At 41.4% G+C, this 12,224-nt stretch overlaps 1 protein-coding gene across 1 annotated transcript in view; it reads left to right on the forward strand.

Moving 5' to 3' along the window:
* The window catches only part of KIF5C (kinesin family member 5C), a 92,859-nt gene that overhangs the window by 22,166 nt on the left and 58,469 nt on the right, over positions 1-12,224 (forward strand). Inside the window, exons 2-3 of the mRNA XM_067299424.1 lie at positions 3,254-3,344; positions 10,759-10,832. Of these exons, the coding sequence (XP_067155525.1) occupies positions 3,254-3,344; positions 10,759-10,832 (165 nt within the window). The remainder of the gene's footprint in view (positions 1-3,253; positions 3,345-10,758; positions 10,833-12,224) is intronic.

Here is a 12,224-nt window from a genome sequence, read left to right on the forward strand (position 1 = left end):
TGAGTTGCATTTGGAAAAAAAGAAAAGAGTGGTTGTCTTATTTCTGAAAATGACAATAGGGAAAAATGTACTGTTTAGGAACATACTAAAAAATTCAGATGACCTCCATAGTTGCTCTCCCTGTGCCTCTGATCTGGAACAAAGGATTGGGCTCTGTTGGCTTTGTTGTGATGGATTTGCCTTTTGTTAATTTTGAGAGAATTCTGTCAAAAACTAATGAGCTTATAAACACTAAGGTGGGGGTAAACACCCAAACCCTGCAGTTTGATCAGGACAAACTTCTTCTATATATTAAGTGTATTTGAGCAGCTAAACTGCACAAAGCTTTCCTCCGAATTGGAGGTATTGCCTTGGTCTAAGGTGCTGTAAACTGACCTGGTTTAGGTGAGGAGCACTCCAAGAAGTAGGGGGTGGCTGGGATAGCTGGAGCCTTGGCTGGGCCGCAGAGAGCTGGTGAGATGGGGGAGAGTTAGAAAGCTGAACTGGGGTGGGGGGGGAAGGCACTGAAAGACACTTCCCCAACATCCGAAACTCAAGTTTTTGAACAAAGGAAGTAAGAGAAGGAGGAGAAGCCTGGGGAGCGGAGGTAGCTCTTCCCCTGGTGGGAAGAGGATTTAGGGCAGGGGAGTGGTATAGTGGAACAAAAGTGATGTGAACTCTCAAACTGAGGATAGATGGGGAAGGGTCTGTTCACTCATCATGCTCTCCTTTGCAGACTGCGACATGAGCCCTGAGCTGTCTTTGTCCAAAATCAGTACGGAAATCTCACACACACGCACACACACACTGCGACATGAGCCCTGAGCTGTCTTTGTCCAAAATCAGTAAGGAAATCTCACACACGCGTGCACACGTGCTGGCTGGGTAATGAAGCTCTGTCTTATTTTGTGCAGTTGGTGGTAACAGCTTTGTGATCCTTGATATACATTTTCTTTAGATATTAGTGATTGGTGTTCCAGGCTCCTATGTTTTTGCTTATCTGCTGATGTTCAGCTTTCCAGGAAAAAAAAAATCCAGGGGAAGAAATTTGACTTGTGCAGCACACTTTGAATTGCTGCCTTACAGTTGCAGCTTTTCAGTTTGATAGATAAATAACAGTTGCAGCTAGTGCCTTTGTCAACGGCATGCAGCACAATTATGATGGATTGTTTTTTAAGACTCTTTGACATTATAGTTGTTGAGAGCGCAGTGGAAGAGCTGGATTGATTGCACTGGAGCAGTGTTTGCCTGGAGTGCTGTGTTTGCCATGGTACAATGAGGCACTGGCATTGCTCTCTGCTAGTCTCCCATTTTGCTTAGCTAATATGCCTCAACTCAGGCATAAAGGAAATAAATTGGTTAAGTGGATAGCTGAGGTTGTATGTCCATTTGTTCTTTAACCTCTTTGATTAGGGCTTCTTATCTACTATTTGGAATAAGCAAAACGTGGATAAGTAGGTAAATGTCCACTGGAGGAGTTATTCCAGGATAGTTATAGCAGGGCTGGGAAACCTTCCTAATCCTGTGTAAAAGCTTTGTTAGCTGAGGGCTGCAGAACGTGCATCATCTGTGGGGAGATGGAGTTTGGGGTAGGTGCCACCTGGGAGTTGTCCAGCAGTCCCACTGCTCTCCGGGGAGCAAGTGGGTGAGCAGTGGGTGAGCCTGCAGGTCTGCGGTGGCAGTGGTGGCCTCGGCCTCAACAGCCTCTTCCCGCTGGCGTCTCACTGGGTGGCGTGTTTGGATTACCCAGCATTCGCCCCATACCAGCATGAGGCCACACGTAACCGTTACCCTGAATTATTTTCTAAATGGGTTGTAAGTTGCTTTCTTATCCTTGAGATCTGAAATACTTGGATGAAGCATTAAGAAAACACATTGCAGGCAAATACTTTTGTCTTGCCTTTCCCCACGACTGTTAAATATCTGAGTTTTAAGGAGTAGGCAAGTGTAAGTTTATGATCTGCTTGAAGTGAAATCAAAGTGTGACGAGAAGATGGCTCATTGAGCCCAGTGTTTGAACAGCTGGCTACAAACTGCAGCAATGGCTCGTTGGCTGGACAGAATGAGACTACTACGTGGGGCACATACGCACCCATCGGGTAGCTTTGCAGCCCTTGTTACGCTGCTCTGGGAGCCCGTGTCACATCTTGGAAGGGAAATACCACAGGCTTTGGAAGGTTGGGAAGAACATTTTACATATCTGCTTGTTGTAATTAAGTAAAGGAATCTTATTTTAAATGTAAATGTCTTCCTTGTTTTTACTGAGTTGTAAGGAACTGAACTGCTGTCTTAAACTGATTTGTCTTTTAAGTGCCTTTTGAGCTTATTTTTGGGAAGTGTTTCTTTTGTAACCAGTTCTGCTTGCTGCAAAGAGCAATCAGAATTTTCCAGAGTGCGTGTGCCTGTTGGTTGTCGCACGCTATGCGTATGTGAATAAGTATCTCTCGTGATGATATCTAGGAAAAGGGGGAAACTAAATGTCTGTGGTGAGATTGTGATGGTTCAAAACCTGGAAATGGCCCTGATTAAAATTCAAAACATCATTTGAGAGCTCTTTATGTAGGACATCTTGTTATTTGTTGGTGTTAAGGATAAAAAGCTTGTTGTGTTTTTTTTTTTTTTTTTTTTAAATAAAATACAAGTTCAGGACAACAGAATATACTGACTGGACTGCCTTTTTTTGCGTTTACCCTATGATTTTACCAACATGCAAACGTACTTGCATTTTTTAGCATAGAAACGAAGCCAGGCTGATTCTGCTGAAGTAACACGTAATGTGCTGTGCTACCTCAATGTCAGCAGAAGGGAGCTTTCAGCACCTACAGAACTCTGAATTTCTTTGGTCTGAACCAACCCTCGCCCCACCCCAGCTTTCACTGTTTTGCTGTAATGAACCTCTGACATCTTTTGCAAAAATTTATATGGATATTCTCCCTTAAATCCTAGGAGAGGGAGAAAATAATCAGCTTTCAATTGATTATATTTCAGCTTATTGTTTCCTGCAACTGCAGTGAACTGACCCAAATGTGAATGCACAGAAAACACATGCTGCTTTTTATTTGCTGACTACAGAAAAGATGGTTTTGGAGAACATGAGATGTGACATCTGTTTAGTCAATGAAATATTGTAGTTTCCATTACATTGAATGTCTTCCTTTGCAGTAAAGTAAATTCTGCATTTCAGGTTGCCTGTTTGGCGGGGGGGAAGGCTATATAACTGTTACTTAAAACAAAAAAAACCCTTTGTCTTACAAAATTTCTGTTTTGTTTTCAGCAAGGGAAGCCGTACGTCTTTGATAGAGTGTTACCTCCTAATACAACCCAGGAACAAGTTTATAATGCCTGTGCCAAGCAGATTGTTAAAGGTAGGTGTTGTTTTTGTATTCCCTTTTTTGGTGAGGAAAAGAGTGCACCCCTGCTCTCTCAAGCTGTTTAAAGATAAGATATTAGGTGTTTAATTGTCTGTATTGGAGTTTAGTGATTTAGTAATTCCAAGTATGGGTGTTTTGGGGGGTTCTTTTTTTGTTGTTTTGTTTTTGTTTCAAGGACAAAAACTTGTGTGGAAAGACTAATAAAAAGTAGCTGAAGGACCTGGAGTAGTTGTTCCGTAGTATCTCCTTATGTACGACTGTTATTCCATGCAATATTTGCTTTTGTGATATATGGTAAATGTCAAAAAGCACATTCTTCATGCACTGTAAGAGTATTCAGTGAGATATTAGTGTGCAGAAGCTGTGTCTTTGAGTGGAAGGATGAACTATTAAGGAAAACGTAAAAGATGCTGATTTTGCAGCTGCTTTGCATGCAGATAGTCTGCATTTAAAAATGAAATGAGAATACAGGTGCCTAATAGATAGCACTGTGATAGAAACAAAACCTCCATAAGCTTATTTCAGTTTTAAGATTTAACTTGAGAATCATCTTTCTGAAGCATTTTAATTGTCCGTCATACTTCTTCCCCCCACCCCCTGCCTGCCCCAACATCACCTTCAGCCCCTCCACTGACCTCTGACTGATAGTCAGTCCATGATGATACTGCAACTGCCACAGCAGCTCAGAGGTTACCGGTAGTACTGGGCCTAGTTGTTCTCCAGTCCTGTGCGGTATCCCTGTTCCCCCAAGATGTGATTATTTGCTTCTCTTTTTGTTTTTAAATCAAAGTATGCAAAATAGCAGAAATGGTGTCAGAGCTGGTCTGAGTTGTGCTTTTATAGCAACACGAGGCTGGATGTTTAATGCTGTGGGATTTCTGTGGCATGCGAGACCTGGGGTTGCTCAAGGGTGCAGGGGCTACTGGAATAGGGTTGAAGAACTCTGTAGGATCTTATTCAGGAAGCAGAATCTCTTGAGAGCTCCTATGTGCTGCCTGTGGGCAGAGGTCCCTGGAGTGAATGGTCTTGATGAGAAATCCTGGATTTTGTTTTGGAGGAAATTGGTTGGCTCACTCAGAGCCTTGAGCAAATTAACATGCACATGATCTAGGGTTCAGGACCAGAAGCTAAATTATTTGATGTTGTAGAGAGAAAATGAGTCATGAGACTTGAGTTGTCTGTTCTCAGGGGCGAGCCTAATTACAGTAACTCTGCATTTAGATGGGTAAGCCTTTATTAAAAGCTGGTGGGACTGGAGCTGTAGTGCTTAGAAATCATTAGTTTCAGATTCCAGACATGAAGCAGTTTTCCACACTTTCAAAAGTTGAACTACAATATCGAAAGTATGTGCTCATGTTGTACAGTTGGCGTCAAATAATTGTTTTGCCTTTTTTTGCCACGATTGCTCACGCGGCTTTTACAGAAAGTGTTCTCGACTCTGTTTGGTGAGGCCTTGGGAGCCACGCGCGAAGCCACTCCTGCTTTTTGTGTTCTAACTGCAAACGACTGCTGGGGTGGCAGAAGCGGCGTGTTGCTATATGTGTACTTGCGAAGGAGGGCATTTGTATCATCCGTGGAAGCTGGTTTCCTTTCAGGCTGCCGAGAGAAACCTCTTTGAGATCAATTCACAAGACCTAAGTCAGTGTCTAAGTCTTCTTTCATTAACCATATAGAACGCCTGGCCTCCTAAATATAGGTACCTAAAGCTGCTTTATGTTCCAAAGGTCTATTTGAAGATATGGTTGACACATACTTGTATGTGTGTTAGCTTGAGCTTGGTAGATACTCTGAAAGGCAAGTTTGTTGTTTGTGTGTGTGTGTGTGTGAGAGAGAGAGAAAGAAGCTTAACAGTCTCTGAAAAAATGGTTATAACAACTGTGTTGACAATAAAAGTGATCTCATGGAATTAGGTATAAACAAATGGCTCAATAAGTGAGCTGATGTATTTCATATTCCATATATGAGAAACATAAGGAACGAGGATTTTCAGAGGGGGGAGAAGCAATCTGTGATTTGTGTCGGGGTGGGTGTTGGAACTTTGTTTGTTCAGGGTACTGCCAAGGGCAGTGGCCACTGGGCCGGCTGGCTGCCACGTTCAGCCATCTACCTCCCTATTTCTCACGTGGCCTCGCTGCTGAGAGCTGATCCAGAAGCATGTTTGCTGCTGCTCGCTGGGTCTCTGCAGCAGGGGCAGGGTTAGGGCAGGCTGGGCATCCAGGGACCAGTGCTGCGCTTTGCGCGTGGTCTTGCCCTTTCATCTGTATTATCCACTGATCAGCTGAGCGAATACGTGTCTTTGTGCTGATGCTGCTCCGCGTGTTCTGGGACTGCATGCGGAATCGTTCCTGGTGCATACAACCACAGCTTAGGAACCAGCGTTAAATTTTTTTTTTTTTTTTTTTAACCAAACTAACAAATATTGCTAAATATGAAAGACTACTATAGTGTGTGATTACAAGATCTGCTGCTATTCTTGCTTTGCTTCCCCTGAGAGTCTAGTGCCATAAAACAGCTTCACCTTCCTAATCTATACAGAAAGATGTCTGTATCTGGATTTTGCATCTTTCCTACATTTATACAGGGAAAATATATAATGGCCCAAGCTATTGCTGAGCACCGTAGCTGCAAGTTAGTGCACGTGAGAACATCTATGCATTTGTGTGTCCTGTAAGGAAGAGAAAGTTAATCGCTTTAATGATTTTGGGTGGTGGGGTTGTGATTGATTTCTGAGGGGTTCCCACTGGGTAGCTTATTGATTTTTCTGCTCCAATTACAAATACAGCACTTGAATGTTTAATCATAGAACTAGAGAATTTGGACATGGGAAAGGTAAGTATTGGACTAAACTTGGTCATAAAAACATGGCTGGAAGGACTTGCGCAAGTCCATTTGATCTTTCTTCTTGCCTTTACGACTCCTGTACTTGTCAGTGGTGCACGTCAGAGGTCCCCCGTGACGGCTTCCACAGCCATTCTCGGCAGTTTGTTCCAGCGGGTCACTGCAACACCCCAGCGCTGCTGCTGCTCTTTGATTTTTCTGAATGCCAGATCCGGATTTTTACTGCTATAGGTCTAGACTGCTGCTACTTGTCCTGTCCAGTCTCATCAGAAAAACTATCAAAGGGCAGTGGTTGAGTAGCTGGCTTTTGATTTTGCGGGAAGAAGGTAAATTAAAATGAAAATCACTGTGGAGAAAGTGTGACCAGGAATTAAGAAAAGCACTTGGGCTTTTTTGTTTATTATGAATTAAATAAAAATACCAACTGTTCTTTATCTGATCGCCTGTTCGTATGCTTATTTTTCCCTTTCCTTCACTCTTTCAATTTTGTGCAGACTGTTTGTACCAGGGACTGTCTTCTGGTTTTGTTCAGTTGACAGTATATTAACGATCTTAAGGAGGAAAACCTCTCAATAAAAATCTGCTTCTTCCTCTGAGACCTCTGACCTTATTAATTGCAGACGATACAAAGGCTTACGGAGTGTGAGAGAGATGATGTCTCAGGCATGACCTGTACCTGGCTCCTTGTAGGTGGATAATGCTGAGGATGGCTTTGAAATAAATGCAGTATTTCACCTTGTCTCTGGAGAAGGTTTTACATTCTGATGGGGTAATTGATGTTTACAACATTACTTTACCTTCATGATATGGCTTAGGTAAGAATGTGCATATACTCTTCGAAACGATTTTAAATGGTTTGGTGACTCTGTAGCTTGTGAGATGGCAGCTCAGAGTCCATCTCTCGTGGTGCTGGTCCCATTCCTCTTTAACGCCTCGCTCCCCAGAGAGCGTTGCCCGAGCGGTGCCCTGTTCTTTAGGAGCTGGGACCTCTTCTGCGTGGCTCCCCCTTCTCCGTATGGCGAGTTGCAGCCGGCACGTGTACGGCGTGCCGGTCTTCTGGCTGCTTGGTAGCTGCTCATCAAGCAGCAGCCTTTCCTCCTGCCTGCGAAGGAGCTGGGGAGTTCAGGCAGCTGCTTTTGCTGCCTTGCTGGGCCTTGCAGTAACGTTGGCTTAACGGAGGTCGGGGAGAAGAGGGGCTAGCTGGAAAAACGGGGGCCTCTCTCCAGGGTGGATTGAATTCGAAATCGAGAAGAAACTCTTTCTTTCTCTTAAATTATTAAGTATTTACACTTTATTTGCCTAAACTGATAGATTTGCACTCCTTCTTTTAACTGTTAAAATGATGACTCACATCAAAATGTAAACTTCTTACAAAATAGGGCTCCCCCTCCCCAACTGGGAAGCTGCATAGCTGCTTGAGGGAATATAGGTAAGAAAGGTATCTTAGTATACATCGGTGCAAATTTCTTACATAACAGTTGATTAATTAGATTGTTTTTCCCTCAGGCTCTGTGCCAGTATATAGCTGGCACTGTACCTTGCATTTACCTGGAGATGAGTATATGTGTTTTTTTTTTAATTGAACTATTTCAATTTTTTTTTTTTACGTGTTAACCATGTTTGGCAAAAGAAGAAATCATGTTAGTACTAGTGAACTCCTAGATTATTTATTAAATGTCATAGGGCAGGATTTAAAAGGTATTTGGATTCTAGGTGATAGTTTAGAAACAAATGGGAGTTGCACGTTTGTTGCTCAAGGACTTTTGAAAATCCTGCAAGGCAACTGTTTGTATTTTTGGTGCCTAAATATCTCTGAAACTCTGGTTCTGTGTCCTCTCTGGACACTTTAACTCATCTTTCCCGTGTTCTGGTTTCCATTTAAAGAGGAAAACAAGTTTTTTTTCCTAATCCAGTTTGCGGTTACACTTTAGTTTAGAATTAAAAAAGTACAAATATATATAATGTAGTATGCAATAAAAAAGTACAAACTTTTTATTCAAAATATTTCAAATGCAGTTGCATTAAGTACTGCCTTTGCTATAGGCTATTTTGAAATTTAATATTAATCTGATCAATTTTTAAAAAGGAAAATGACAATATATATAAAAACTAGATACAACTTTTGTCTGCGGTGAGCTGCTACTAGCTTCTTTCACTACCCCACTTGCCCTGCAGATCCTTGCTGCCTCCCTGCTGCTGCACTCCCATGTTTCTGCTGGTTCACCCAAGTATTACAACTAGGTCTATTGCTGGAAATTCAGTGGAGCTCCTAGCAGGACTGTTTTTAAAGTTTTAATGATCAACAGGCTTCAGGAAATTGCTAAGCAGCTAATTTTCTCTTGTTAATACTTTTATATCTCCCAAAGACATTGCTTAATAAACAACGGGGGGTTATTGGGAAAAAAAAGTGCCATTAAAATTGCACCCATGAAGCTTCAGGTGAATTGGTTTTGGATGTGGTGAAGCCGGATGATCAGCCTTGAGCCTTGGTAACAACAGGCGGCCAGCTGCAAGTGTTCCTCTGGGAAGCCGCTTTCTCCCCAGCGTTGAGGCTGTTCTTGTTGTAGCCCTTTTTTTCCACTCAGGTTCATTCTGTGTTGAACTACAAATCAATAAGATGTTACCTTCAGAAAAGAAATGGTGAATGAGTGTTTTGAAATACCAATAACGTGAGACTTGGCTCTGTTTGGAAGCCTGTTGGTGGACCTAATGGGTAGAAGGTGTGAACTCAATTTTGTGCTGCCTCCAAGACTTTCCTCACACTGCCTGTTTGGTTTTTTTTGTTTGTTTATGAAATTATTGTTTATTATTATTCTAGACCTTCTTTCCTTAAAGAAAGAATAAGCAGTGTCTGTTTCTGTAAACAGATGAAGATGCCAAGTTCATACAAAATGTTAATATTGGAATGATGGTAATTAGAATATAGTCTCTAACTTGGTCTTTTTCCTAGACTTCAAGGTTTGAAAGATTTACCCAACACTGCTGTTTGGAGGACTATACAACCTCTGTTAATATAGCTCTGCAGTCTGTCCTCCTTAGCTCTCCAATACAGTCTCACCACAATTTAAAAAACTACATTCTGTATTTAACTATAGTAATTTTTTTAAATGGCTTTGTTCCAATTTTATCCTTATTCAGTCTTTCTATATAAGAAACAGTTGTGGGTCTATGTTGTGGTTGGCTTTGAAAAAGATCTTTTTCCTTTCCCTTTTTTCTATGCATTTATGTTTTCTTTTTAACCTTCTCTCTGTATCGTTCTGCCCTGCCCCAGCGAGGAGGCTGAAGCTGGGCCGTGACGCTGCTTCGTGTCGCACAGTTGCTGGATTGTGTCAGGATTGCAGTCGTTTTTGTAACTGCCTTCCAGCTTCTTGGCAGCTGATGTTTGGTGGCTGTTCTCAGTCCCCGCTGGAGGCTGGAAGAGTCAAGCTTTTCTTTTGCTTTTATTTCTTTTCTGCTCCCCTCCCCTCCCCTCCGCAGCTTTCATGTGTTGTCTCTCTGCATTGTTGCTGCTAGGGAGGCAGATGGCGGAGCTCAGGGCGCGGGTGCTTAGTCCGTTCCTGCCGTCTCCTGGCCAGAAGAGTCGGGCACAGTGTGGTATTGTATGCGCTGGTAGCCAGCGGTGAGGGGAAAGTGCACATCCGTAAGCTGAATAGCCCGCTCGGCGTTCTTGCTGCCGCGTTCAGAGGCTATGGAGGGGTCTTTGAGAACGGCACAGAGTTATTGCCATTTGCTTTTTTGATTAGTTTTTTTTTTTTTCATTCTTTATTATCAACTGTAATAGTGTTTCATCTTTTTTTACATAAAAATTGTGTAAATAGGAGGGTCTGCTTAAGACTTTCTAAATTCACTTGCCTGGAGAAGGTCCAACATGGCAATCTTTTCAGATGCATGGGAGTGAATACATGTGGGAGCATGGCAGGCTTTTGATACAGCTCTTTGGAAAACACCAGTTGTTTTAGAACGCCTTCTGGTTTGCCATTTCCTTCCATCTTTTGAAAGCTTCTATAGACATTATCCATTGCAAAATTAAAAATAAATATTCTTGATATCTTAATGTAATATCAAAAATTGTTTATTCTGCCTTGACAGAAGTATCCTTTTAATAAAGCAGCTCCATGTTTGTCTGACTTCCTTCCTGCTTTGCTTTACCGCTTTGCAGACAAGCTTGGAAGTTACTGAAGCCGTGAACCACTGCCAATATTATAGTAGCAGAGAAAGAATAACTGAGTTTGTTTAATTTTCTCTTTAGTACTTGATTATTTTAAATGCAGGTAACTAAGTCTTCTGATTTCCATGTCAGACAGATATATTGGATGATATCTGGTGTCCAGAGAATTTTTTTCTCAGGAAAGTGAAAGGGATGTCACTAATTCTGTAATTATCTAATTCTGGTCTTGTTATGAATAAACTTTTTTGCCTTGAGATTGTTAGATACATTATATTTTTCCTTCTTTTAGTGCACAAGCTATTTTTCTAATTCAGCTTATAAGCATTGTGAAAGACCTGTGAAACTGATAGTACGGTTTTAAGATGCCAATATGAGTTTTAATTATTTTTGTTGTTCTTGCAGATGTTCTTGAAGGCTACAACGGCACAATCTTTGCTTATGGACAGACATCATCAGGAAAAACTCATACTATGGAGGTACAGTGGCAGAATTAATTCTGTTTGGTAGTAGCAGGAGAATTATGTATCAATTACTTGAACAAACCAGCTATCTGGAACACTGAACTGTGAGTGGCGTAGAAAAAGAGATATAGGTATGTTTAGCTTCTAACTCTTTTTAAGCCATAGTATTTTTTTTTGATGTCGAATTTTTTCCAGAGATGTTTACAGATGTGTATCTGAAATAACAATAGGTGAGTGAAAAGTGCCAACTTTTCCATAGCGTATTTGTCATAATAGTTTAGGTATGTGTGTGTAAGGATTGAGTGAGATATGTTAATCCACAAATTAGAACAGCGATAGTGATCTGTAGAGATCCTGCCTTGCATGCAGGTTTGCGAAAATTCATGCCTTGGTTATTGGTTTTCTCATTTGCACCCCTCTTCTGGGAATACCTCTCATGTGCTGCAGCACAGATGGATGGATTTGAGAATTGTTGCTCTGGAGAAAAGGAATACAAAATTTCAGAGGCCGAAGTCCTGAGTCTGTCTGTATTACCAGTACACAAAGTGTAACAGTGTAGTGTTCTTCCCCACAAATTCTCTTAGACTGTTCAGGTAGAGACATTTAAATGGTATTTTAGTCTCCTGCTAAAAATGGAGGATTAGTCAAGCATTACTTCTTCAGTGGAGTGCTGTGAAACTGTTAGCCTAGGGTTGTTCGATCACAAAAACTGTACAAGCTGCATGTATGTATTCTAGAACATTTCAGTTCAACTATGAATTTTAAACAGAAGGTCTAAAACAAAATATTACTAAATGAAATGAAAGAAAATAAGAAAAAGCTGTCCTTCCAGTTGTTTAACACTGTCAGACAGATCTGCTTCGTGATTAACATGGGTGACCTACCTAACCTGAAGGTTAAATGAGAAAGAAAGCAATATTCTCTTGAGCCAATAGGCTCTGGTGAAATCACTGTTCAATTGCCACAGTTGCTCCTTTCCTGGAGGTTGCAATAACTGGTGCCTCGTGTCTAATTAAGTCTGTCCTTGCCTCCTTTGGAGAGTGAGGATGGAGGAAATCACTGGTTCAGTCCTCACAGATGGCACAAGGACTGAGTAATCCACCAGCTCTGAATGTAATTAAATCAAAATGTCTGCAGGGCTTGAGCTGGTGCTTCCACACGACATGGGGAAAGAGCTCTTAAAGCCAATTTATAATCAGAATTACAAGCTGTGATAAAGAAAATGACTATAGGAAAATGGCTGTCATTTCTTTTTTTTGGAAAAAAAAAAAGCTGTCATTTTGAAGTGGTTTCAAGTCTATATTCAGTTTTAATCCCCCTTTTAACACTATAACCTCTTGTAGCACTGCTATAATGTGTTGTGGAAGAAAAAGCTAGTCTGAAGGCGAAGAAATATTAAATCCTCTA

Source organism: Apteryx mantelli, chromosome 6 (genome assembly GCF_036417845.1).
Source record: "Apteryx mantelli isolate bAptMan1 chromosome 6, bAptMan1.hap1, whole genome shotgun sequence".
Lineage (NCBI taxonomy): Eukaryota > Metazoa > Chordata > Aves > Apterygiformes > Apterygidae > Apteryx > Apteryx mantelli.